The 27,523-nt window shown below is 38.2% G+C and overlaps 1 protein-coding gene across 2 annotated transcripts in view; it reads right to left on the bottom strand.

Annotated features, from left to right (window-relative positions):
- Nucleotides 1–27,523, bottom strand: part of LOC126473288 (uncharacterized) — a 144,745-nt gene that overhangs the window by 78,321 nt on the left and 38,901 nt on the right. The window contains exons 4-6 of one of the 2 annotated variants that reach the window (XM_050100245.1): nt 23,810–23,939; nt 23,586–23,715; nt 3,048–3,329 (exon numbers count right to left, since the gene is read on the bottom strand). In XM_050100245.1, the coding sequence (XP_049956202.1) occupies nt 3,241–3,329; nt 23,586–23,715; nt 23,810–23,939 (349 nt within the window). In that variant the 3' untranslated portion in view covers nt 3,048–3,240. Of the gene's footprint in view, nt 1–3,047; nt 3,330–23,585; nt 23,716–23,809; nt 23,940–27,523 lie in introns of those variants that run through there. The other variant, XM_050100246.1, reaches the window with a different exon arrangement.

Below are 27,523 nucleotides of genomic sequence, written 5' to 3'. Positions count from 1 at the left end.
GGACAATGGACCATAATTTTGTTCCAGGTTTCCAGCGAGTTCTCCCACAGAAACGGCATTCAACACATGCTGTCTCTGCCTTTCTACCCTCAATCAAACGGTGAGGCTGAAAGACTCATCTGTAGTTTCAAAACACAAATGAAGAAATATGTGTCTGATGCTCCTACAGATGCGATGCCAACAACCTTTGTTTTTTTTTTTTTTAATTCCTTCGATGTCAGTAGGGGAGAAGAATCCAGCGGCTCTCTTCCATGGCAGCCAGCCTTGTTTTCTGTTCCACTTCATGCATCCACCACCTGTGAAGTCATCCGCAGGGCTATTTCCAGGCATCTGGCCATGCACCCATGTAGATGCCGAGTTCCATATGCCAGGACAAGGGGTTTGCAGTGGTCAGCCGATAGCAGTGGGGTGCTGTGAGTTCACTCTGACCGTAGGGGACCAGATGATTTCTTGCCAATTAAATCAGGTTCATCTGTGGCGGGAGGCTCAGCCACCATTGCCTCTGGGCTCTAACGGACTCACATTGCAGCGACACCACCTTTTGTTTCTCTTCTGCCAGACCTCCCAATATCTCCCCTCCTGAGCTGTTTTTGCCCTTTGGTTCTCAGCACTGTTCGACAATCCTGGTCATGCCCTCATCTCCCTTTTATTATAGGCTGCCTGAGATAGAAGAAGATGAGGCTGCAGTACCCATCCCCACCCCCAACTTCCATGTCAGAACCCAATGCGGACATTGACATTGGGGGAGGGGGGGGGGGGGGGAGGGAGTGGGGGAGACCTCCGCTACCAGTGGTGGGGGTACCAATACTCTGACAGTGCCACTTGGTGGGGACATTCTGGTCATGTGCTCCTGTCCATGCCAACTGGGAGCTGGTAAAACTGGAGTGCCACCTGATGCCTCTGATGACATCAGCCTGGTTCAAAGCAGTGTCCAGGTGCCCAGCCAAGTTGGGGTCATCTCACCAAGATGCAGTTTGCCACTCCCCTTGGAAGAAGGGGTGTGATAGCCCACTGAGTTACCACCTAGATATCAAGCACCAGCCAATGTTTCCATCATCAGCTGTTGCATGACTAGCACACATGATATGACAGTCACTCCATGTCCGTAACTGCAAAGCATGCCACCAGTGGGAGACACCATGGCCGAGTGGGTGCTCATGATGTCTGTGCAGACATCTCCCAACATCACCTTGACACATTGTCAACATGTGCGATCACTGCACGGCCATCGTCCTTAGTCTGCTCTCACTCATTGTGCTATCTACTATGCTAGATTGAACTGTACTGTATCAGTCTTGCCATGAGGCTATGCCATACATTGTATCTGTACTTATTCTGGAAGTGCTATCTTATGTTTTTCTTATATTGTGAATTACAACAAGTAGCTGTTTTCATATTGCTTGATAGGCTAACAGACAACTGTGGATATCTTTTCAAAAAAGATTTCATCAAATTTCTTCCTGGCAGATTGTTTTTGAAACACCTCACAGTTCTTCCTTGCCTTCCTAAATAAGATTTTATTATGAACCCCAAGTCCAGTTCACTACATGGAAACCCACGATCATATATTTTTATAAGATGACTTTCAAAACATGGTTCTTCTTCCAATGAAAAGCACTTTTTACACTTCATCTTTTACTTCTTATGCTATCTTTTGATTGTACCTCATCTAATCTTGTAATGAATCTTAGCTTGTTCTTGGATCATTGGCTCATCTGTTTAGTTTTTACACTGACAAATTTGCAATTTTTCAGCAGAGCAGTTAGCATACTTCCTGCTGCCAGGTAGTCTTTTGTAATTGGTAGGCACCTTCTTTTCATATCCAAAGAAAACACACATATACTTTGTTGTAATTAATATAGAAGCCTTTAATAAACTATATTTTGCAGATAGCAATGTAGTTTTGCATTGAGCCCAACTTATACGAGAAAAACAATGGGCTCAAGTGGCCCACTTTTACAGATTATGTTGACAAATTTTTAAATCAGCCTGCTTATATGGTTTAATTTATAAAGGAACATTAAATTCGCTATGGATAAAGTTTTCAAGGGTATGAAATTTGGAAAAAATACCTACCAGGAACCTGTATCCTGTGTACAGGTGATAGCTTAAGAAGTAAATGAGAGTTTTTTTTCCTATGATAAACGAGCCAAGACAGAGCCTCTGGTGGCCAGTATATGAATTAACAAATCTGTGCGCCACGGGGTAGCCGTGCAGTCTAGGGCACCTTGTCACGGTCTGTGCAGTAAAAATGATTTTTTGTCTGACTCTTCACTACCCATATGGTGAGCTAATCACATAAAGAAAAATTCTCAAGTCAATACTTTGCTTATTTTGTGTCAGTATGTTGTCTCGTCATTTAGTTAGTTAGGCACTGGAAGTGGAACCAAAACTTCCAGTAAAGCTTTCAAGAATTTTAATTAGAGAAGATTTTTGGCAAGCAGTGATATAAAAATAAAAAAAATCATGCATGTAAACAGAGCAGAACAGCAGCAAAACTGAACTTGCAGTTAGTGTTAGCTGTGACCTCCAAACAAAAATGATCCAACATCGTACAATATCAGTAAACTAAAACAACAATTTTATAGCTTACCCTGATCTATTAGGGCACTGTGATGGCATGCATCACAACTTCGCTTCACAGAGTTTCTCACTCTGAACCATCACACAACTATACCATGTCATGTGCAGAACTTGTACGGTGCTGTAGCTCTCAACAAACTATTTGGTGATGCTGTGTTCAGTTTCCCCTCTCTATCTCAATAGCATTTACCTTATGTTCCATTTCAAATACATTGTCTTTTGTTTGTCATATTACATTCAGCATCAAACAGTATTTATCACAATAGCATCTTTATTGCATATCAGATGGTAAGTGGGTAAAAACTGAAACTTGAGTATTCCCCATACAGCACTCAGTTTTTAATTGTTTACTGAGTTCTTGTTTTGTGCAGCTGAATTTATTGCAAATCAAACTGACTGATGCAAATAATAATCAAATATATTGTACATAAATAATTACAATTTATTTTTTAAATCCTGTTTTTTTTGTTTGTAACACAATGAAATCAGTCATATTTATTATAAAAAATTAAAAAATGACAAAAATCATATAAATATTCCTTACTTGAACAAACTATTAGCTGCTATAAAAATAGTTTCTTTGGTATTCGTTGGTGCAGATCCATCATACAAAACATGACATTTTCCTTTATGCTAAGTAAAGTTCATCACATAATATTAGTAGGAACCAACATACGTTATACTAATGCTAGAGGTGTTGGTGACCGGCATGCTCTTGGCTCTGTAAAACCAACTGTTGTAATACACTGTAAAAAGAAGCACATATAAAAATCAGATGAAAGTTTTGTGTTTCAGACACACACTAATATAAAGAAAACTTGCATCCATTACTATTAACACATTATTAGCACTCAATCACTTTTTACAATTTTTGTAAGTGGGAATTGGTACAAGAAGCATGCTGCTCTGATATGAAATACTATAATGAGAGAACAGAATACAGTCAGAACACAGTACACCTCACAAAGGTCTACTATGATGAAAGCACACTACTGTTATTTCTGTTTCCTTGAAACTTCCTCTCTGTTACCTCCAGTTACTGTTCTCTTTTTATATATAGACTGATCTTATCAAAATGGCTGTACAAACAATATGCATCAGTTGGAAGATGTTAGAAATGGATAACAAATTTAGAAAATTCGGGATGTAATGTAACAATATCAGAGAAGGAAAGTTACTGCTAACCATATAGTGGAGATGCTGTGTGAATCTTTTTATTGTGCCTATAGCGACTCAGCATCTCCGCTATATGGTGAGTAGCAACTTTCCTTCTCTGGTATCATAACAAATTTAGAAGTCATTGAAAACTTCAATTCTGCTGAACACATTTACACTCTGAATATCTTGCCTCTAAAAAAATTGTAAAAGTTTCTGCCTTTCACAAAAGATGATAGCAGCTACCTTGCTCACCATGTCCAAACCTATTTTGCTCCCAACAATTCTGCACAAATGTCTTTAACATACATTTTGCTAAGTGATTTATTTGAATCATGCCACCTGACTGAACTGACAAATATAAAAGACTGAATTATTAGACAAATATTAAAGCATTAATACTCGGTCAAATTTAGATTCGACGGTCAAAATTAGATTCAGCGTCAGGTTTCGATCAGTTTCCAGCTGCACCTGAGTCCAGTAAATACACTGCTAGTCTTTAAGGAAGTAGGCATTATTAATATTGTGTGGTACCATCTGGTTTGAACTCATCAATAGTAGAATTTATTAGAGCATTAGATCATGTTCTTCGACAGGAACTCATATCTGAATGACAGTGTACGTAAATGATATTCTGATTAACAGACAAATTTGGGAAGAACATATTGAACTTTTGACACAGAAGTGTGGAAAACGTAGACAAGGTAGAATTACACTGAAGCTGGAGAAGTGGAAAATGCAGCAACCGTGCAAAAATTTTATGGCATTTAATTACTAAAAAGGAAGGAATTTTGGTGGATTCAGAAAGAATAAAATCTACTAAAGAGTTTACAGCCCCCAGAAATGGAAAGCAGTTAAAATCTTTCTTTGGATTATGCGTTCCTCAAAGAAATTTTATAAATGGACAAAGTTTAGATGCACCATGCCTCAGTAATCTATTAAAAAAGAACACTGTTTTGCTGCAGAATTAGGTGTGTCAAGAAGCTTTTGAAAAAAAAAAAGAAAGAAAAGAAAAGCAAGAACAAATTAAATGACCAGAATTTATGGACTTTATTTTACTTTACCATTTTGTTTACACAGTGACCACAGTAATTTTGGGGTGGGATCAGGAAAAGCAAGTAGATCGAAAAATTATACTTCGTACAACTACATTTGCAGGCAAGATGCTTTTAAAACATGAAAAATCTTACACAGTTACTGAAGAAGAATTGTTGGTGAAGCATTCATCCAATTCAAAAACTAAATCGTTAGATACAAGGTAATAGTCTACTCAGACCATAAGGCTTTAAGTTATCTTCAAGTTCAGTTATCATAAAAGATTAACTAGATGGATGAAGTACTTGCAATGGTTTGAATATGAAATCAAATATATTAAGGGATCTGACAACATTGTTGCAAATGCTTATCTGGGCTACTATGAGGAGGAATTCTTGAAACTTTCAACAAAGATCAAGAAAAGGGACTTAAAATGGGGTATATTAAAATGTACAAAATGAAATAAATTTTTGATGTATGTGCAACAAAATTAGGAGTAGCTCAAATCATTATTCACACTGAAAGAACTGACACATATTCAAACAACTGGAAAGTTTATTGCCAGAGGATGGAGGAGAAATATTGATTAAATATGTACATGAGAGTTCACTCAGTGTGATGTTTACAATGACATATTAAAGTTATAAGAAAACATCAATTTTTATAATGTCGCTAACAAAATAAAGAAAGAGTTATCAACCCGCAACAAGTATCAGTGGGTTAAAGTAAATAATATGACATGCGAATGACAAATATAAAACATTATTCCTTATAAACCATTAGATTCAGTTGCCACTGTTTTCTATGGAACATTTCTGAAAAGCAAAGGAGGCCAGTGTTATATTTTTGCTACAGTAGATGTATTCTCTAAATTTATTAATTTATATCATTAGAAAAGCTATGAGCAAAAATGTACACTCAGAAACTGAAGAGTATTCCTTTAAACATGCCTACAAGCTAAAAGTTATCTTAACAGACAATCAGTCACACTTTTTGTCTAAGAATTGGAATTCTCTTGTAGAAAAGTCAGGTATTAGAAAAGTCTGGTATTAGAATATGTGTGAGATTGGTCACTAGTGTCATACTTACTATAACAATGAGCATCCCATATGGTATGAGGCATATCCACAAAGTAAGGATCATTTTGGAAAAAGCCCATATAAACATTTTTTCAAACCAAAATTTTATTATACAAGAAAGAGCATTTCTTAAACAATTTTTCTACAAGTGTTCCGACATTTGTCATAGAGGGAAACCAACTTTTCTATGCTCTCTTCATAGAAATCTCAAGCAAAACAGTTTTTTTTAAATTTGTGGAAACTCATCACAAATCTTTCTTATTGTGAGCCATATGTTTTCATGAATTTTATCATCACTTTCTCAACCAAACCATTATTGACAATAGAAGGCCACCCAATCCATGCTTCATCATGAACAATGGTTCGTCCATCTCACCCACTTTCCCACCATCCCATTGTTGTTGTTTTGTTGTTGTGGTCTTCAGTCCTGAGACTGGTTTGATGCAGCTCTCCATGCTACTCTATCCTGTGCAAGCTTTTTCATCTCCCAGTACCTACTGCAACCTACATCCTTCTGAATCTGCTTAGTGTACTCATCTCTTGGTCTCCCTCTACGATTTTTACCCTCCACGCTGCCCTCCAATACTAAATTGGTGATCCCTTGATGCCTCAGAACATGTCCTACCAACCGATCCCTTCTTCTGGTCAAGTTGTGCCACAAACTTCTCTTCTCCCCAATCCTATTCAATACTTCCTCATTAGATATGTGACCTACCCATCTAATCTTCAGCATTCTTCTGTAGCACCACATTTCGAAAGCTTCTATTCTCTTCTTGTCCAAACTATTTATCGTCCATGTTTCACTTCCATACATGGCTACACTCCATACGAATACTTTCAGAAATGACTTCCTGACACTTAAATCAATACTGGATGTTAACAAATTTCTCTTCTGCAGAAACGCTTTCTTTGCCATTGCCAGCCTACATTTTATATCCTCTCTACTTCGACCATCATCAGTTATTTTGCTCCCCAAATAGCAAAACTCCTTTACTACTTTAAGTGCCTCATTTCCTAATCTAATTCCCTCAGCATCACCCGACTTAATTAGACTACATTCCATTAGCCTTGTTTTGCTTTTGTTGATGTTCATCTTATATCCTCCTTTCAAGACACTGTCCATTCCATTCAACTGCTCTTCCAAGTCCTTTGCTGTCTCTGACAGAATTACAATGTCATCAGCGAACCTCAAAGTTTTTATTTCTTCTCCATGAATTTGAATACCTACTCCGAATTTTTCTTTTGTTTCCTTTACTGCTTGCTCAATATACAGATTGAACAACATCGGGGAGAGACTACAACCCTGTCTTACTCCCTTCCCAACCACTGCTTCCCTTTCATGTCCCTCGACTCTTATAACTGCTATCTGGTTTCTGTACAAATTGTAAATAGTCTTTCGCTCCCTGTATTTTACCCCTGCCACCTTTAGAATTTGAAAGAGAGTCCATTAGGCATTACATTTTCACCATAAATCTGTACAAGTTGTTGTTGATTTTCAGCTGGCTTAACAGTCATTGCATTCGAAAACTGTATTACAGAACGCACTTCACAGTGGGTGGGCTCAGAGATTGTCTTAATCATCTTGAACAATCACTAACAAATCTAAACACAACACAATCCAGATGTAATGGCATCAGTGGAAAGACAATGAACCAGAGAGGCGAAAGTGGAACTGCGACACTAGTGCTGTGGTGGCAGTAAAACGAAATGATACTTACTTTCTGGACACACCCCGTATGAACGTGTGAAAGATTCCAAAAACATTACGAATAGTCTACAGCATACTTCTATCAGACTTTCACCTGCTGAAATTGTTTTCCATAAAAAAAACCAGCAACTATTATTTCTGAACTAACAGAGTTTCTGCCATGCAAAACTATGTCTCCACAAGAACGTGAGGCAACTGTAAAAGAAACCATGAGAAAACAATGGAAAAACAAAAAAGAAGATATCATAGTAAAATCAAATGATACAATTGAAAACTGGCGATTTATATACCAGTTTTAAACTTTTAATTGTTGAACTGAAGGTTATGGACATATGTGTTGGTTGTTTTGAAATTCTATAAAATCCACATCCCAATGCATACTGGTTAATTTATCCAAAATTCAGAAAACTTTTTGGGCTTGTAAATATCACTTCATACAAGCAGAAAAATAAAAATAATTCATAAAGCCCTGAGTCAAGGAAAAAGTTCTTTACTGGAAAATTTTAGCTATTCACAAAATAATAAAAAACAGAAAAATTTAAATCCTATTGTATCTACAACTACGTGACTACTCTGCAATTCACATCTAAGTGCCTGGCAGTGTGTTCATTTAACCACTTTCACACTATTTCTCTACCATTCCACACTCTAGCAGTGCACAGGAAAAGTGAACACTTAAATCTTTTTGTGTAAGATCTTATTTCTCTCTATCTTTTTTTTTTTTTTTTTTTTTTACAATGATCATTTCTCCATATGTACGTGGGTGTCAAAAAAATATTTTTGCATTTGGAGAAGAATATCGAAGATTGAAATTTTTTGAAAAGTTCTTGCTGCAACAAAAAAAAGCCTTTGTTTTAATGATTGCCACCCCAACTCATATATTGTATCCATGATACTCTCTTCCCTATTTTGTGATAATACATAATGAGCTGCTGTTCTTTGTACTTTTCTGCTGTCCTCCATCAATCCAATCTGGTAAGAATCCATATTGGACAATAATACTCTAGCAGAGGATGGACAAGCATAGTTCAAGTAGTCTCCTTAAAAGTAGACCTGTTGCATCTTTTAAGTGTTCTGCCATTAAAATGCAGTCTTTGGTTTGCCTTCCCCACAACATTATCTACATGACTGTTACAGTTTAAGTTGTTCATAATTGTGATTCCGAGGTATTTAGTTGAATTTACAGCCTTTAAATATATGTGACTTATTACATAACCGAAATCTAAATAATTCCTTTTAGTATTCATACGGATGACCTCACACTTTTCGCTATTTAGAGTCAATTGCGACTTTTTGCACCATACAGATATCTTGCCTAAATCATTTGAATTGGGTTTGCTCTTCTGATGACTTTACTAGACAGTACATAACAGCACCATCTGTAAACCAATCTAAGAAGCCTATTCAGATTGACTCCTAAATCATTTACATATATTAGAAACAGCAGAGAGTCTATAATACTTCCTTGGCAAATGCTAGATATTATTACTGTTTTACTCGATGAGTTTCCATCAATTACTACGAACTGTAGTCTTTCCAACAGGAAATCACATATGCATTAAGATGAGTTGGCTTTATCACTGAAATGTAACAGTGTTTTGTCTGGAATATAGTAAATGTTAACAAATATAGTAAATGTTACCCAAGTTGGGTAGTTCTATTTTCCTTTTCTGAGCAGCCAATTTTCTATTATCTACCCTATCCATCTGTTACAATTATCTTATTCTACTAATGTCATCCTTCTTTCATCTTATTATTTGAGTGAAATGGTGTTACATTATCATCCACAGAACAAAACTGTCACTATAGCCAGTCAAAGTTAATTACTATTTCATTTGCATATTACTATATTCTGCAACTCAAAGTTTATGTTACAATATACACATGTTTTTATGTCACTACAGAGGAGAAAATTCTCATTATACAAATTTACACTTATATGTCACGCTGTGCAAAATATTTAATAGTAGTTGTTTGTAAAGATGTGGATCTCTGCATCTCACTTACTATACAATGCAGTTGTTACCATTTTTGATTCTTCACTGTTAATATTAGTTAAAATCTTTATTAATGTCAAGCATATCATTGAATTGTACTGTACTTTAAACATGAATATTGTGTTTTGTTCCCTATGAATCACCGTATCTCGATTTTTACATCTACTGCTTGGTTTGAGTTTTCATCAGGATCTTTACGTATGAATACTTTTCTTACAAATATATACCAATATGTTTGTATGAGAATATATGTACAAATACAATCAACTTGTTTTCTATGGGGAATATCTGGAAACTAAGGTTATGAAGCCTGTAGCTATGCCAGGGAATTGAGTTTTTCACAGTTGGTACCACTGTTGTGTATTTTAGCAAAACAAATGAATGAGTTGTAATGGTCATCAGTAGCATCCTGACTCTTGATGTGGAAACGGCTGAAGATGAGTGTTCTCATTCCATCTCCTGCCAAGTGCGAAGTGTGCACTGTGATATGCTACCTAAATGGCAAGAGCATGAGTGGCATCGCAATTCATTGCAAAATCGTGTCAGTGTATGGGAAGGAAATTATGTCATAACAATGTGTGACAGAATTAGTACAGAATTTCACTTGTGTAAGAAATTTGTGATGAAGAGATAAGTGGCTGCCCTTCTATGGTTACTGATGAACCAGTGCAAAAACTAAAAGAGTGTATTTGTTCTGATTGCTGTATGATCATTGATGAGCTGCACAAACTGAGTCCTAAAATTTCTCAAAACATTGTTCATGAAACTGTGAGTGATCGACTAGGATGAAGTAGCAAGTTGTGTACATGACAGGTTCCAAAGATGCTTACTGCAGAACACAAACTCAACAGGGTCAAGGTTGCACAATAGTTTCTTGATCATTTTGTGAGTGACAGAGAGACTTTCCTTGACTCCTCTGTGACAGGGGATGATGTGGGTTTACCACCATACCTCAAAGAACAAGTGACAATAAATGCAGTGACACCACACTCACTCCCCTTCAACAACAAAACTCAGAAATCAGCTCAAAAAGTCGATGCAAACATTTTATGGGACACAAAAGGGGTTCTGCTTGTCAAATTCATGCCAAGAAAGGAAACACTCTTCTCTGCACAATATTGTTAGAACTGCAAGAAGCTGCACAGAGCCATACAGAAAGAACACCCTGGAATGCTGAAGAAGGGAGTCTGCATTCTGGGCCACACTTAACTTGAGCAACAAAAGTGTTGTTAACCTTAGTCGTTGGAATCTTTTATCACTCTTCTCACAGTCTCAATCTCGTGCCTATCAAGCATCACTTATTTCCTACATGGAAGGAATATGTGGGTGGAACACCCTTTTCTGGTCACAAGGAGGTGAAAATCAAAGTGGAGATGTGGTTACAGAGTTGACGGGAGACATATACGACACAGTTATTAGAAAACTCATCCCACAGTTGACAAAACACATTGCAGTAAATACTCATTATGTGGAAAAATGATGTAATACCTATGCTACTGTTCCTGCATGCTTCACTGAAAGCTATGTATTTGTGCTCATGTAAAAAATCTTGTAAACCTACTTTCTGGATATCACTCGTATGTGTTCAGAAAATGGACATTAGTGGTCTTTGCAGTCTATTATAGTGAGCTTGGTTCTTCATGCTTTTTGATAGCTGTGTGGGACAGTCTCTCAAAATTCTGGTGCTTATTCCATTGGTCGACTATGAAACAATACACTAGTTTATTTTTGTTTGGGGGTCTTTCATTTTACTCTGTCATCCAGTTTCCTTGGTTCTCCTTTATTTCTCTCTTCGGCCAGTGTACCAGTTCTGCGTTTCCACTTGTTCATATTCTTATGAAGTACTGCACTTTCTTTTTCATTCAGGTGAAATGGACTGTCATTCTTGGCAAACTATTTTGTTACCACAATGTACCAACTGTTTTTATACTAAGCCACAACAATTATAAATAGACAAATTATTTAATTAAAAGAATTTGACTGATGTGTATTTTACAAATAACTATTAATGAGATATTTACGTGATGAATACAAGGTCCTATTTTTACATTTTTTGTCAGCTTGTATCTGATATTACCTAGGTTTGTGTATCATTAGATGTGGTTAGATACAAGTTTAATTCATTTTAAGTCTGATACTAAGGTTTACGTTTCTACCATGGTAAGTTGCATCAATGATGAATTATGTTTCTTATTATTATTATTTGTATTTAATGCTATGTATTTAATGCTGTTACTGATTGCACATTATGATTTGTCTGACATTTGATTATGCTTGGTCCACTTTGGAAACCCATGGACAAGAATTACTTCATGTACTTAAAAACAATTACAAAAGTATCAGGGATTTATGGACTATTTGTTTTATCTAGGACTAACAATTGAATTTTTCTTGAAAATGTTAACAAACTGCCTCAAGAGGGCATATGGTGGTTGTTTGCTCTTACATTATTGGTTACAGTATAAACTCTCACATAAATGTGGGTATGTTGATTTTAAGATGTTAATGTAGCTGGCTTTAAAAACAGTTGTGCTTGTAAATCACAGTAGTACAGCTGAAAAAAACCTGAAAATATATGCATTATATGTACTCGTCGTAACACGTAATGATGTAGTCAGCAAACAGAATGACCTCCTCTATGCTAATCAGCACGGATCCCAAATGCATTGAGTATGTGAAACCCAGCCTTCATTTTCCTTACATGACATCCTGAAAGCTGTTGATCAAAAAAAATCTGATGGATGTAGTATTTCTTGACTTTCAAGAAGCATTTGACTCAGTACTGTACCAACAATTATTAATAAAAGTATGATGGTATGGCGTACAAAACAAAATTTGTGACTGGAATGAGGATTTTATCTTGGCTGAAGAGTAACCAATAGAATTAGAAGTAAATTCAGGTGTGCTCCAGGGAAGTATGTTGGGAGCCTTATTGTTCTTATTGTACACTAAGGTGACAAAAGTCATAGGAGGGTGACGTGCACATATGCACTGATCAGTCAGAACATTATGACCACCTATCTAATAGCCACTGTGTTTGCCTTTGGCACAGATAACAGTGGCAACGCATCATGACATGAAAGCAATGGGCCTTTGTAGGATGCTGGTCAGAGTTGGCACCACATCTGCACAGACAAATCACCTAATTCCCATAAATTCCGGGGACGGGTTGACGAGCTCTGATGCCACAGTCAATCACATCCCATATCTGTTCAATCGGGTTCAGATATGGAGAGTTGGAGGGAGTAGGAGAAGGGAGGGGGGGGGGGGGGAGGCAGCACATCAATAGGAACTTGCCACGGTGTTTCTCAAACCACTCCATCACACTCCTGGCCTTGTGACATGGTGCATTACCTTGTTGAAAAATGCCACTGCAGTCAGGAAACATGATCATTATGAAAGGGTGTAAACGGTCTGAAACCAGTGTACAATACTCCTCGGCCATCGTGGTGCCTTGCATGAGCACCAGTGGACCAAAGGACACCCACGTAAATGTTCCACAGAACATAATGGAGCTGCAGCCAGCTTGTCTTCATCCGACAGTACAGGTGTCAAGGAGCTGTTCCCCTGTAAGACAATGATTCATGCCCTCCCACTGGCATGATGAAGAAGGTATCAGGATTCATTAGACCATGCAACGCTCTGCCACTATGCCACCATCTGGTGCCATTGATCATGTGCTCGATTCAGTCATTGTTGCCAATGTCATGGCATTAACATTGGCACATGCGTGAGTCGTTGGCTGCGGAGGCCCAACATTAGGAGTGTTTCGTGTGCACTGTGTATTCAAATACACTTGTACTCTGTCCAGCATTAACGTCTGATGTTAGTTCCACAACAGTTCACCATCTGTTCTGTTTTACCATTCTGCCCAGCCTACAGTGTCTGACACCTGTAATGAGGGGTAGCTGCCCAACCCCATGGCGTCTGGAAGTGATTTTACCTTGGTTTTGCCACATATTGAAGACACCACAGAACTCCTCAAACACCCAAAAACTCGTGCAGTTTCGGGAATGCTGATGCCAAACCTCTGGGTCATCACAATCTGCCCTCGGTCAAACTCAGATAGATCGGGCACCTTCGCCATTCTACACACGGGCAGCATGCTTGCTGATACTACATGCACCATGTGTGTGTCTGACTAGCAGTCATTCCTTGCCAGGTGACACTGCAATCACCTGAATGGGTTTATATCGACAGTAAGCAGTGGTTAAATATTCTGGCTGATCACTGTACAGATGACAGTAATGTCGTGTGCACAAGATATGAAAAGGGCAGTGAATTTGTAATGGTGCTTGCCTGCTTTGTTTAACTTCACTTGTTGTCCTTGGTGTTGACGTACTGCGTTACTATGCTGGCTGAAAAATGTGGTTTGTAATTCCGACACTGAATACTGTAAATAATGTAGCCAGCAGGTGAACAGTTGCATTTCACAGTACTTTAATTTCACTGTTTACACCACCCCATATACACATTTAATATGGCCAGCGCACTATTGTTTAACTTTCGATAAGCCTCATTAATAGTTTGCAAGTGAAAATCCACATACTGCTACAATAGTTTCCTGTTGAACATCTATGAGCAGTAAAAACCTAACCACAAAGTTCACAGTTCTTCAAGAATAGAAAGGTATGTATGGAGCAGACACCGCCATTGTTGCAACACACGGCCTATTTGTGTAACACTTATTTCACAGTTAAGTTGAAGCATTGTTATTGTTCTAACTGACACAGGTTTCTCGTCTGAAACTCGGTCGTGGACTGACTATCTCAGGACCAAAAATCAGGCCCTTACATACCCTCACAATAATAGGCATGAGGGCTAAGGCGAATTATTTGTTTAAATTGTGAAATTAACAAATACTGTTATGTAAACAATACTTTTGATAAAACTGTTAATTACTTTGGAATTAATTAAATGCTGGCTTTGCTAACATGTTTTCGAATAGAGGCAAATAAATATTTTAAGACTACTAGTAGTTGTTCCTCCAAATGTCTCTAATTAGTACAGAATTTATATTTGTTTATACATCAACAATAGAATTTAAGTTATGAAACAATTACTAATTTCACCCTATAATGAAAGATACTAAATAGTAATAGTCAAAATAAATTACAGAATCAATTACATACATAAACTAAGCACAAAATTATATCTGGTGTTATATTCTTTAAAACTAAGGGCCAACCTTTCTCTTTTATGAAAATACAGATTCTATAAATGTAAGTTAATGGTAATTAGTTAAAAATGAAAAAATGAATTTTAAGGAAGCAGATGGCAAAACAAGGGGGTGAGTAAAAGTTATCCCAGCTTGCTTCATCACAAATTGGTGAAGCTGTCATTTGTAATCAGGTGATTTATGTGAAAAGGTTTCCGGTGTGATTATGACCGCACGAGGGGAATTAACAGACTCTGAATGTGGAATGGTAGTTGGAGATAGACACAAAGGGGATTCCTCTTCAGAAGTCATTATGGGATTCAATATTCTGCAATCACAGTGGCAAGAGTATGCCGAGACTACCACATTTAAGGCTTTACCTCTCACCATAGACAATGCAGTGGTCAATGGACTTCACTTAATGACTGAGAACAACGGCATTTGCATAGGGTTGTCAGTGGTAAAAGACAATGAACACTGCATGAAATAACCATAGAAATCAATGTGGAACGTGTGAGGAACATGTCCATTAGGACAGTTTGACATTAATGGACTATGGCAGCAGATGATTGACGTGAGTGCCTTTGTTAACACCATGTCATTGTCTGCAGCACTTCTCCTGTGCTCGTGACCAGATCGATTAGACCCTAGATGACTGGAAAATGCTGGCCTGGCCAGATGACTCTCGATTTCTGTTGGTAAGAGCTGATGGTAGGGTTCGAGTGTGGCACAGACCTCATGAAGCGATGTATCCAAGTTGTCAGTGAGGCATTGTGCAAGCTGGTGGTGGCTCCATAATGGTGTGCGCTGTGTTTACATGGAATGGGCTGGGTTCTCTGAATGTTCAGCTACTTAGAGATCATTTGCCGCCATTCATGGACTTCATGTTCCCAAACAACAATGGAATTTTTGTGGCTGACATTGCACCATATCACTGGGCTACAATTGTTTGCAATTGGTTTGAAGAACGTTCTGAACAGTTCAAGCAAAAGATTTGGCCACCCAGGTTGCCCGACATGAATCCCATATAACATATATGTGACATAATCAAGAGGTCAGTTCACTGCACAAAATCCTGTCTTGGTAACGCTTTCAAAATTATGGACAGCTATAGAGGCTGCAGTGCTCAATATTTCTGCAGGCACTTCCAACGACTTGTTGAGTCCACACCACATTGAGTTGTTGCACTATGCCTGGCAAAAGGAGGTCTGACATGATATTAGGAGGTGTCCCATGACTTTTGTCATGCCAGTTATATTAATGACCTATGAAGACAATATTAATGGTAATCTCATACTTTTTGCAGATAAATATCCAATCAGATCTTATTAAGATTTCAAAGTGGCAACTCATTTTAAATGTTTAGAAATGTAAAATTGTGTATTTCACAAAATGCAGAATAGAAATATCCTTGACTATAACATCAGTGAACCACAACCGGAATCAGTTGATTCATACAAATGCCTGTATGTAATGATTTGCATGCTCAGTTGTTGGTAAAAGCAGATGGCTGTTTGGTTCACTTGCAGGATACTGGAAAAGTGCAATCAGTCTACAAAAGAGACTGCTTAAAAAAAACTTGTGCATTCCATGTTAGAACATCATTCAAATGTGTGGGACCCATGCCAAATCTGACTAACAGTTGACATTGAACTTATACAAAGAAGGGCAACACAAATGGTGAGAGATTTATTTGACTCACAAGAGAGTGTAATGGCAATCTTGATACACCTGAATTGGCAGATGCTTGAAGATAGATGCCAATTATGCCATGAAAGCCAACTTAAAAATTTTTGAGGCCAGTATTAAGTGTAGTACCTACAGAAAGTCTTCATTCCCCTATGTATCTCTCCTGCATGGACCGTGAATACAAAATTAGTCTAATTACAACATGCACAGAGGCATTTAAGCAGTCGACCTGCCTGCACTTCATACATATTTGGAATAGTAAGAAACCCTAACATGTGGTACCATGCTTAGTACACTCTACCATACACTTCACAGTGGTTTGCAGGGTATGTATATAGGTATACATATAGATGTAGAACCATTTCAAAGAGCTCATTTTTTCTACAAGGATTGGTAATTTGTTTCATGAGGATGCTGGGGGTAGTCTTTAAATGACAAAGAATAATGCCTACCAAAGTGCTTTCAAGAGTTCGAGATTTAAGTCATTGTATGGATGGAAAATAAACTTGTGTTGCTCCACAGGGGATGTGCCACTGCTAGGTTTTGAAGCTTGACATCCCCATCACCAAGGAGCCATACCTGATGGTCAAATAAGTGGAGGTATGTGTGGGTCACTTTGTTCTAATTCCCAAACCTGCAACAAGTGTCTTAACTGCAAATCCCAAGCCTATGGTTAATATTTTATTGATTCCATAGCCTTCCCAACTACAATATAAAAAGCAACTGTGTAGTGCAGATTACTGTGCTAGGTGCAGTGCAGCATTGCCTTGTGTGTTCAAATTGGGCATGGAATTAAAAGGGGAAGGGGGCGAATCTCAGAAATGGTACATAACACTCTTCTCCACCAAGAGCACCAAAGAAGAGTTATGGTGGGGTGAGGTGGGGGCACTTAGCTTAACATTTCAGTCTACTTGTCAGAACAGCATCAACGATGTCAAATGCCTTCAATCCAGCCACTTCAGAGAGGTTCGCAAATTAAACCTAGACATTCAAAATTTGCTGAGTAATTAAAAACTTTACATCACCACCTCCCTTGCCCCTTCTTGGCCAAAGACTAGTGATGAAAATTTATTTCATTACTAGGATTCTAACTGGCTACCTCTGGTCTGAGTGCCTGCATGTTGCCCCTGGTTACAAAGGTGAGTGTAGTTGCTTCTGTTACCACAATCAAGTTTTGAATATAACTGAGTGGTCATGTACTTGCCTATTCACAGCTAGCATGTACCTGTGTTACAATCATAATAGAATGTTTATAACAGACAACTATAATTACAATAACACATTCTGTATTATAATGTTTCTTGTGCATGTAATTTATGAAACATCTACTTAGCTATATTGTTGTCACCCTCCACTTCTTGGGTTTTCGCACTAGACCACAGTTTCAAATACTGTGTGTACAGCTTCAGAAATAAATGAATATTAGTGTATAAAATCTCACTGACAATGAAATCACTGGATGGCACTGAAGCTAGAATAGGAAAGGATGGGGAAGAAAATAAGATGTGTCCTTTCTGAAGGATCTATTCCAGCATTTATCTTCATTAAGTGAGAGAAAACTAAACCTAGATGACCAGAAGATGGGTATTTGAACCAAACTACAGAAAAAGATTGAGAGAGAGAGAGAGAGAGAGAGAGAGAGAGAGAGAGAGAGAGAGAGAGAGAGGCCTCTGCTATTTGGATGTGCATGTGCTGGCTTTTCCTTTGCATAACTGCTAAGTATCCATGCCACCCCATTAAACTGACCTCCCATTCTGAAAATTATTTCTTGTTCCCTAAGAACAAAGAAAATACTTTTCTGTGGCTTCTTTTGTCAAATGAAAGGGTTGCTACATCCCACTTCAGTGTGTTGAGCAGCATTCTTCAAGAACATTTGGCTAATTCCATTTCCTGCCAATTATTACCATTTTGAAACTAATGTATTCTAACAAATACGTCTGAAAGGTCACACGCAAGCGGGAGGGGGGGGGGGGGGGGCGTAGTGCATTTTTGTATTTGAGCTAGGAACATGGGGTAAAAAGTATCTGGTTTAGTCTCAACCAGTGGCCATTTGTATATCCATTCCAGTCATTAGGTACCTTTCACTGCTCAAACAATATACAATAAATTACTTCTAGAAGAGGAGCAAGTTCTTTCGCATAACCTTTATAGAATCATATAGGTATTTCATCTGGTCCTGACGCCTTTCCACTACTAAGCAACTGTAGCTGCTTTTAACTTCTGTGATCAGTTATCTCAATATCTGCCATTTGAACATTCATACAATGATTGAAAGGAGGGACAGTGTTACGATCTTGCACAGTGAAACAACATTGGAAGACCAAATTCAGTATTTCGGCCTTCTCTCAGTTACCTTCCATTTCAGTGCCGGTGTGGTCACTGAGAGAATGAATAGATGATTTTGACCCACTTGCTGATTTTACATATGACTAAAATCTCTTAGGGTTTGTACTCAGGTCAGTTGACAACATCTTACTTTCAAAATCATTGAATGCTGCTCTCATTGCCCTCCTTATGCTCATTTTTGCTTCGTTCAGCTTTTGTTTGTCAATTAGGTTTTTATTTCTATAGAATCTGAGATGAAGTGCTCTTTGTTTACATAGAGCTTTTTAACACAGCTATTAAACCATGGTGGATTGTTCCCAACCCTTAAGATATTACTTGGAACATACTTGTCTAGGGCACATTGACTGATGCCTTTGAATTTTTTCCATTTGTTTTCCACATCTTCGTCCTCATCACTGAATATCTTATGCTGATTGCTGAGACATTCTGAAATTTGTATCCTGTCACCCTTATAGAACCCGTCATCACAGAAGCTGTCACAGTCTTATGATCACTGATACCTTCCTCTACATTAACTGATTTGATAAGTTCAGGTCTGTTTGTTGTCAGGATGTCTAAGAATTTACCCTCATGAGTTGGTTGTCTACCTATCTGCACAAGGTAATTTTCGGACAAGACATCCAGAACAACATCACACGAATCCCTATATCTGGCACCAGTTTTGATGGTGTAACACTCCCAATGTATACCTGGTAAGTAGAAGTCGCCCCTATTACAACGCCATGATCAGGAGAATTGTTGATGATATTCTGCAAGTTCAGTGTGAAGCGCTCTACAACTACTGATACTGACCCAGGTGGCCTATAAAAGCATCCGATCACCATTTTTGACCGTTCTTTGATACTCAATTTCACCCAGATTAATTCACATTCAGAATCCATGATAACCTCGCTAGATTTTATTGACTTTTTTACTGCAATAAACATGCTGCCACCATTGGCGACTAACCTATTCTTACGATAAACATTCCAATCTGAACTTAGGATTTCACTGTCATTGACATCTGGTTTCAACCAGCTTTCTGTTCCCAATACTATCTGTGCATTATAACCTTCAGCAAGCAATACTAATTCTGGGACCATCTAAAACCATATTAATCTTTGCTATCTCTGATTGGTGAAGACCAAGTTTCCCTGAGATCACTGTGACTGATTTGACAGGCAAATTTTCTTTGATCCCAAGGGACGGGTTCTCTAACCTACAAAAGCCCCATGTGCATGCCACACGTACTCCGCTACCCTAGTAGCTGCTGCTTCCTCCATGTAGTGCACACCTGACCTATTAAGTGGAACACTGCAATTCTGCACCTGATAGCAGAGGTCAAGAAATTTGCATCCGATATCGTCGCAGAGTTGTCTGAGCTTCTGGTTTAGATCTTCCACTCTGCTCCAAACCAGTGGACTGCTATCAACCCTGGGTTATGATGCTACCACTAGACAGCTTAGCCTGCGCCCCACATGCATTCTAGTTGCCTTCACCAAATCAGCCAGCCCCCAAAAGGAGCTGAGGATGGTCTCAGAACCCAAGCAGTAGGCACCATTTGTGTCGACATGTGCCACTACAAGCAGCTAGTTGCATTTAGTGTGCTTGATAGTCACTGGCAGGGCCTCCTCCACTTCATGGATGAAACCTCCCAGCAAACATACTGACTGCACACTAGAATTCTCTCCCACCTTGCCTGTTATCTCCCTGAGGGGCTCCATCACCCGCCTAACAATGGAGCTCCCAATGACATGCATGCCCACCCTCTGAACTTGTCTGGACTGTGCAGGAAAATTGACCACTGGCCTAACAGGAGAGGCATCCCATGCTGACTATGAGTTATCATCAACACTGCGTAGCCTCTTTTACCTGTTGCTAAGACATAGGGAGCCAGCTGCACAGCCTGCTCCCTCTTTCGCCTTCCTCCCAGTGACACGTGAACCCACTACTGTTTGACACCTACTCTGGAGTGAGGGTGGACTGGCCAGATGTTGCATATCTTCTGACAAGTCCACCCTCACTCCAGAGTAGGTGTAAAACAGCTTGCAGAGTCTAAGTCCCTTATCAGCGGTGTTACGTAACCAAGGTCGTTCTCTCTCTATATAAGCGGGCATTGCACGCCAGCGGAATCATTCCACTGTGAGTTCTATCTGCAACAGACGTATGTATCGTCAACACCGCCACTGCATGCCTGTCTACAAACTCGTGACTGTTTGAGGGGACTCCAGTGGCACCAAAGGTGTCCTAGGTCTTATCACTGGTGCCCCGATGTCACCGCAACTTTGAGCACTAGCTAGAAGCTTGTCGACGGTAGCCAATGCAGCTTCCAGCTGTTCACGTACAGCAGCCAACTCTCCTTGTGTCTGCTCACAGCAAGCACAGTCCCTAGCAATATTGTACTGTGTATAAAATAGATATAGGGTCTCAAATGGTGCTACTGAATTTGAAATATATACAGAATATACCCAAGGAGAATAAAGTAACATTAAAAGGAGAATAAAGTAACACTTGGAGTTTCTGTGCAGATTTCTCATTGTACTCTGAGACCGCAAGCTATTAAACAGAAACGAATTTCTCTACTGGAGCTGATGTATTTACAGATACCTATTTTTGGAAATCCTGTTTACTTAAAAGTTACTTCACAAGATAAATATTCAAATTGAAATGCACTGATCTAAACTATATGCTATCTACTAGCATAAAATTATGACTTTGTGGCGTGACGGAGTTTCTGGCGATGGGAAAATTTACACTAGGAAGCCACCCTACACCAGGATATTCACAAGACTTCTACAAAAACAAAAACTACGATCAATTTTCTAACCACTTGTCTTACACACATATAGCTTACTTCTTTGCAGAAGCACATGAAAAAAAAAACTAATTTAATTTACTGCTTATCAGACAAGTGCTGCTGCTGGTGCGCTTCCTCTCGACTCGGCTGCTGCCACTACTTCGAACATCTATCTTACAGTAGCCATTTTACAGTACATTAACCAAGATTTGAATGACAAACCAGAGCTACGCTCAAAAAAAATGTGCAAATTGATTAATTTCCTTTGCAAAAGATTTTAATTGGACTGAAATTAAAGCTCAGCTAATGGCACCATCTATATGTGCACAATTTGGATGTTATGTGCAAAAAGTCACCCTCACATAGCTCTGGACTGGAATGAGACTGATGGTTCAACTTTGGTCCATGAGTGTATCGGACCTTGGTCAAAGATAATTTTCAACCATTAGAAAAAAACCTTGCTTCATTTGGAGTTTACGTGTAAAAAAACACCATGCTCTTCTGGGTAGTTTTTGAAGCCTGTATTTCTATACTTTAAACTTTACAACTCAGTTCAAACTTTGCACAAAGGTAGATAAATGGAGAGAGTTAACATGAATTTTATTTTTATACGATAATCTTTATCTATTGCTGAGATACAATGGTTTAAACTCAAGCTAAATGTTATATGTAAAAGTCATTCTTAGGTCAAATGAATGGATGGAAAGAGTCCAATCAAATAAATAAAAAATGAATTCTCATGTAAAATTGAAAACACACTTTCAAAAATTTAGACTCATTCGGAATTTACAAGCAAAAAACATAGCTTTTGTGGCTTTTTTCAATGCAAGCCACTTCTTTTTTCAAAATTGTGTGAATCGGTTCAAATTTTTTGAGAAGGTGAACAAATGCAAGTAATTAATGGTCATATTGTTTTGCGAAAACTTCATCTGTTGCCACAATAGAAACAATGTAGTTCAAAAGACAACAGTCATCTAATGTCAAAATTATGATACAATAAAAGTGGAAACCAGAGTGAAAAATGCTCCTATTGTAGCAGAAAAAAAACAAATGTGTCCTGAATAGAGTTAGGAACATACATTAACGGAACTTGCTTTTCGACTTATGTGGCAACTTCCGAGACATTTAAGCTAAAACATCTTGACAATTTCGCTCTTTTTTATGAGTTAACCCCACTTTCCCAGCACCAAGAGCTCTCTTGGATCCACCCACTTTTACATGTATGGTGAGACGTATAAGAACATATAGACACAAATTTATGTGCTTCTAGAGAGTTGGATGTGTCTACAATAGAATGTATCCTAGAGTGGGGATGCAAGCATCCTGAACTTAAATGACACACTGTACCACATTGCATGACATGACAAATGCCATGTTAGGTGACATGATGCCACATGTCATGTTATATGACATGACATCATGTATCATATTACTTTACCTGACACGACGTATTTTATTATATGACATGGGTACTAATAGTAACAAGTAAAAAATTGTGAACATGTCAAGATGTTTTGACTTAAATGTCTTTGAAGCTGCCACATAAGTCAAAAAGCTAGTTCCATTCTCTATATCCCTAACTCCGCTCAGAACAGATTTGCCCTTTTTTTGTGCATTTTTCATTCTGGTTATATTATAATGAACTTTACTAATTAATGCAGTGATGTGTTCCATGCTCATGTAAAAATGTTACAAATTAACAGTTTAGTAGCTAGTATGTTGCAAAAAATATGATGTACCTAACTGTTGAGTAGATTCATAATAATTAATTGGGATCGAAATTTTTGGCATCACTCTTGTACTTGGATTTTATATAACCAAACAAGAAATACCAATAGTAACTTTCTACAACTTTTTTTTTTTTTTTTTTTTTTTTTTTTTTTTTTTTTTTTTTTTTTTTTGGGATAAGTTCTGAAAGTCCAAGAGCTGGCCAGTATACTAACAACAGTATTTTAAAAATGCTGTGACACAAAATAAAATAATGGTTTTCCAAAAAAAATTGCAATGTAAACATGAATCAGTAAGAATGCCCTACAAATAAATTCATGAAAGTACTTACAAATGTCAGATGATTGCAGTAAGACTGAGACACGAGAACAGTTGTTGTTGCAGCCTGGAACTGGCTCCAGAATGATTAATCTTTCTCCACAGGTTTGCATGAGAAACACTCTGTAACCTTCGGGCAGTGGCTAAATGTGCAGAGAATAACTTGAATGATAGTATTTCAAACCTACGTGTTAATGAACCAAAAACATGTTTTGGCTTAAAATATTTTTATTGTACCTGATAATATGGTGGAGAATTAGCTTCATCAATCAGAATGAACCTTTCAACATTAACAGTATTTGGAAAGAAATGTGGTCTCTGGAACAGGCTTCTAACTATTCTGGCAGGTTCAAGACGGTTGATTCTCCTGAAATGATTTTTTTAAAAGTTATGTAAAATAAATTACAACCATCAGTTTTGATATACCAGCCTGGAACATTAAACCAAACTTTTAAGTAAAGTATAAGTTTTGAAGTGGTTAAAATGAAGCAGTGGATTAGCATTCCAACAATCTACAGAAACTGAGAATGCACAAACATTATTCATTTGACAGTGCTCCGAGCAGAGAGTGGTATGTGTATATTTCAGCAACTAATTAAGAATAAAGTAAAAGACACCTACCAAATGGATATGTCACTGTCACACAGCACAAGTAATGACAATACATTGACCAATCCAAAGTACCCAGACACCCCTAGATAATGTGGAATTGAGCACTAGGTGTCACCAGATGCAGACTTGGCAATGCAAAAGAAGCTGCAGAGTATTGTGTTGACAATAGAAAACCAGTATCAACAAAATGGGTTGGTTAGGAGAACATAATTATTTTGAAAATGGACTAGTCATTGGATGTCACCTGAATAAGTCCATCAAGAACATTTCAACCCTTCTAAAGCTGCTAAGTCAACTGTTGGCGATCTGAACGTGAAGTGGAAATGCGAAGGAACAATCAGAGCTGAACCGCGACTAGGCAGACCTCATTCACTGAGAGACAGGGACAGTAGAACATTGTGGTGAGTAGTTCTAAAAACATTTCATGAAATCAGGAAAAAGGGAATCACTACCATGTTCCAAAATGCTGTCAGCAATGCAGCTACAATGGTCAAGCAGTTCCTCATATGCCCTTGCATTTCCATAGACAATGCAAAGTAATACTTGAGGTGATGTAAAGAGTGACACGACAGGACAGTGGATGACTGGAAAGAAGTGAGAGTAGCGGGTCACACTATACCCAGTGGTGACCCAATTTAAGGGTTTGGGTGATGTGGATGCCTGAAAAATGTTACCTGCCATCATGTGTAGGTTCAAATGGCTCTGAGCACTATGGGACTTAACTTCTGAGGTCATCAGTCATCATGTGTAGGGTTGACAGTGAAGTACGGATGAGGTGGTGTTACGGAATGGGGGTGCTTTTGTGGTTAGGGTGAGGCCCACTTAAGAAAATGCTAAATACAGAAGGATGTGAACACATTTTGCAACACTGTGTACAGCATACCGTAGAGGACAGTTCAGAGATAATGATTGTATCAGTATGGCAATGCAACCTGTCATAAAGCAGCATATGTGAGGCAATACTTTGTGGACAATAGCATTCCTGAAATGTTTGTTAAAGGACATCTTGTAAACACCTGAGCGGCATTTAAAGTGTCTAGTAGCACAAAACCGGTATTTAATGTAGAACCCCCCGACAGTGGCATCCGATACAGAGGACAACAAACAATTGTATGCATATCAATGTCTAAACCAAACAACTCCACACATAATGGTAAAAAACATTAGTTTACTTACATATTAATAACTATGTGTATGTCAATATGATAGTTTAAGAAATCTGTCCTACCTTACAGTACGTAGGTTATAGTGTATGTTACTGCTATCAAATCTTAACAGTTACATTTCTTGGACACAACTGTTGTATAAACTGTTATGTAAACATGGAACTGACACACAGGCCAAAGAGTTTAAATCACACGTCTCCCACTTTTCTGTCAAAATCTTTTAAAGAGGGGCAGATTCTTTTTTTGTGCTCCTACAGGAGCATTTTTCAACTGATATTAAAAAGTTTCACCATGGGCATGATACTAAGGACACCCTATATCAAAGGTTGTGGAAATTCGTGATGCCATTGTATCAAGTGTGCACTGTAAATATATTGCAGTGGGGAAACTGCCAGCACCAGAGTCAACTGCCATGACTCACAATATGTTGATGACAGCAGCCAGTCAACAGATACTGGGGCCACAGTACAACAAATCAGTTAACAATTCAATGCTGGATGATAACACTTGGGTACTGACTATACCATCTGAACTATCTCCTTGCTATGAGGTATACAAGCTTCTAGCCCACATGAGTAGCTCTGTTCATTGCATGTAACGGGGCACAGAGTTAGCATGAGAGCAGGACACAGCCATTGGATGTTTTAAGTATGGAGAAAGGACATCTGGACTAATGAGTTATGGCACACATAGGTCCACACCAACAGAAGGCAGAAATATCAATTGAGTAAATGCAACTTGCTTGGAAACTGACACCTTTAAGGCAGATGGTGGAAGCATTTTGTTTAGAGGATATTTTCGTTCGATGAAACATGCATCCTGATATTTCTCCTGTCATCTCTAACTGGCAAACAGTAGAGAAACCTACTGAACAATCACGTATGTGGCAGTTCCAACAAGCAAATAATGTTTCAGAAACAAAACACACAAAAACATTTTTTTTCACACCAATACTTATTTTTACAAGAAAGAGCATTTCTTAAACTATTTTTCTACATAGTTGCCACCAATGTTGAGATATTTGTCATAGCAGGAAACCAGCTTTTCTATGCCCTCTTCATGCAAAGATGCTGCTAGTGAAGACAGCCATTGCTGAACACTGTTTCTTGTGCCATCATCACTGCCAACGCACCTTCCTCCAAAATCACACTTCAAGTTCAAGAACAAATGGTTGTCACATGGTGCAAGATCAGCGCTGTATCGTGGGTAATCAAACTGCTCCCAAATGAGTTGCTGAATAAGGTTTTGAATAACACCACAGGATGGGGATGTGTGTTGTCATGAAACAACACAAAGCCTTCACTGAGCATTTCACACCTTTTGTTTTGAATTGCACCCCAAAGTGTTCTCAATATTTCAGAGTATCATACTGCACTGACAGTTTCACCTCTGGAAAGGACCTCAACAAGCAGAATCTCCTGGCTGTGCAAGAATCAATGCACATCACTTTTTGTGCTGTGAACATTGTTTTGAATTTTTGTTTCTTGGGGCATCATGAGTGCCATCACTCCATCGACAGTTGTTTTGGTTCTGGAGTGATGTGACAAATCCAAGTTTCATCACTGGTCACAATTCTGTTTAAGAATTCATCCCTGTCATCATTGTATAGGGTAATAAATGTCAAAGCACTGCCAAGTCGTTTCATTTTGTGGACATCTGAAACCATTTTCGGAACCCAACGGGAACACAATTTGTGAAAATTTAAGTGATTTGTGACAATCTCATGCAAAACAATTTTTGACATTGGCAAAAACTCATCACAAAGCATTATTATTGTGAACCATATGTTTTCACCAATTTTCTCATTCACTTACTCAATAAACGATCATTGGCAACAGAAGGCTGTCCACTCCATGCTCAATCGTGACCATTGGTCCATCCAGCACTGAACTTTCTCACCTACTTTTTTGCCATTTTCATCATAAATCTCTATAAGTTGATGATGACTTTCAGCTGGCTTGATTTTCTTTGTGTTCAGAAACTGTTTTACAGAATGCTATTCACAGTAGGGAGGCTCAGAGATTGTCTTCAATATTTTGAATGATCACTAACAAATGTAAATACACTACAATCTGGCTTTAATGGCATCAGTGAAAAGACAATGAAACAGAGCCAAATGTTAATGTGCAGAACTGCAACACTAGTGCTCCAGTGGCAGTAGGACGAAATGGTA

The sequence above is a fragment of the Schistocerca serialis genome, chromosome 4, assembly GCF_023864345.2.
Source record: "Schistocerca serialis cubense isolate TAMUIC-IGC-003099 chromosome 4, iqSchSeri2.2, whole genome shotgun sequence".
NCBI lineage: Eukaryota > Metazoa > Arthropoda > Insecta > Orthoptera > Acrididae > Schistocerca > Schistocerca serialis.
The sequence above is the reverse complement of the archived record's forward strand: the minus strand, read 5'-3'. Positions and strand labels throughout refer to the sequence as shown.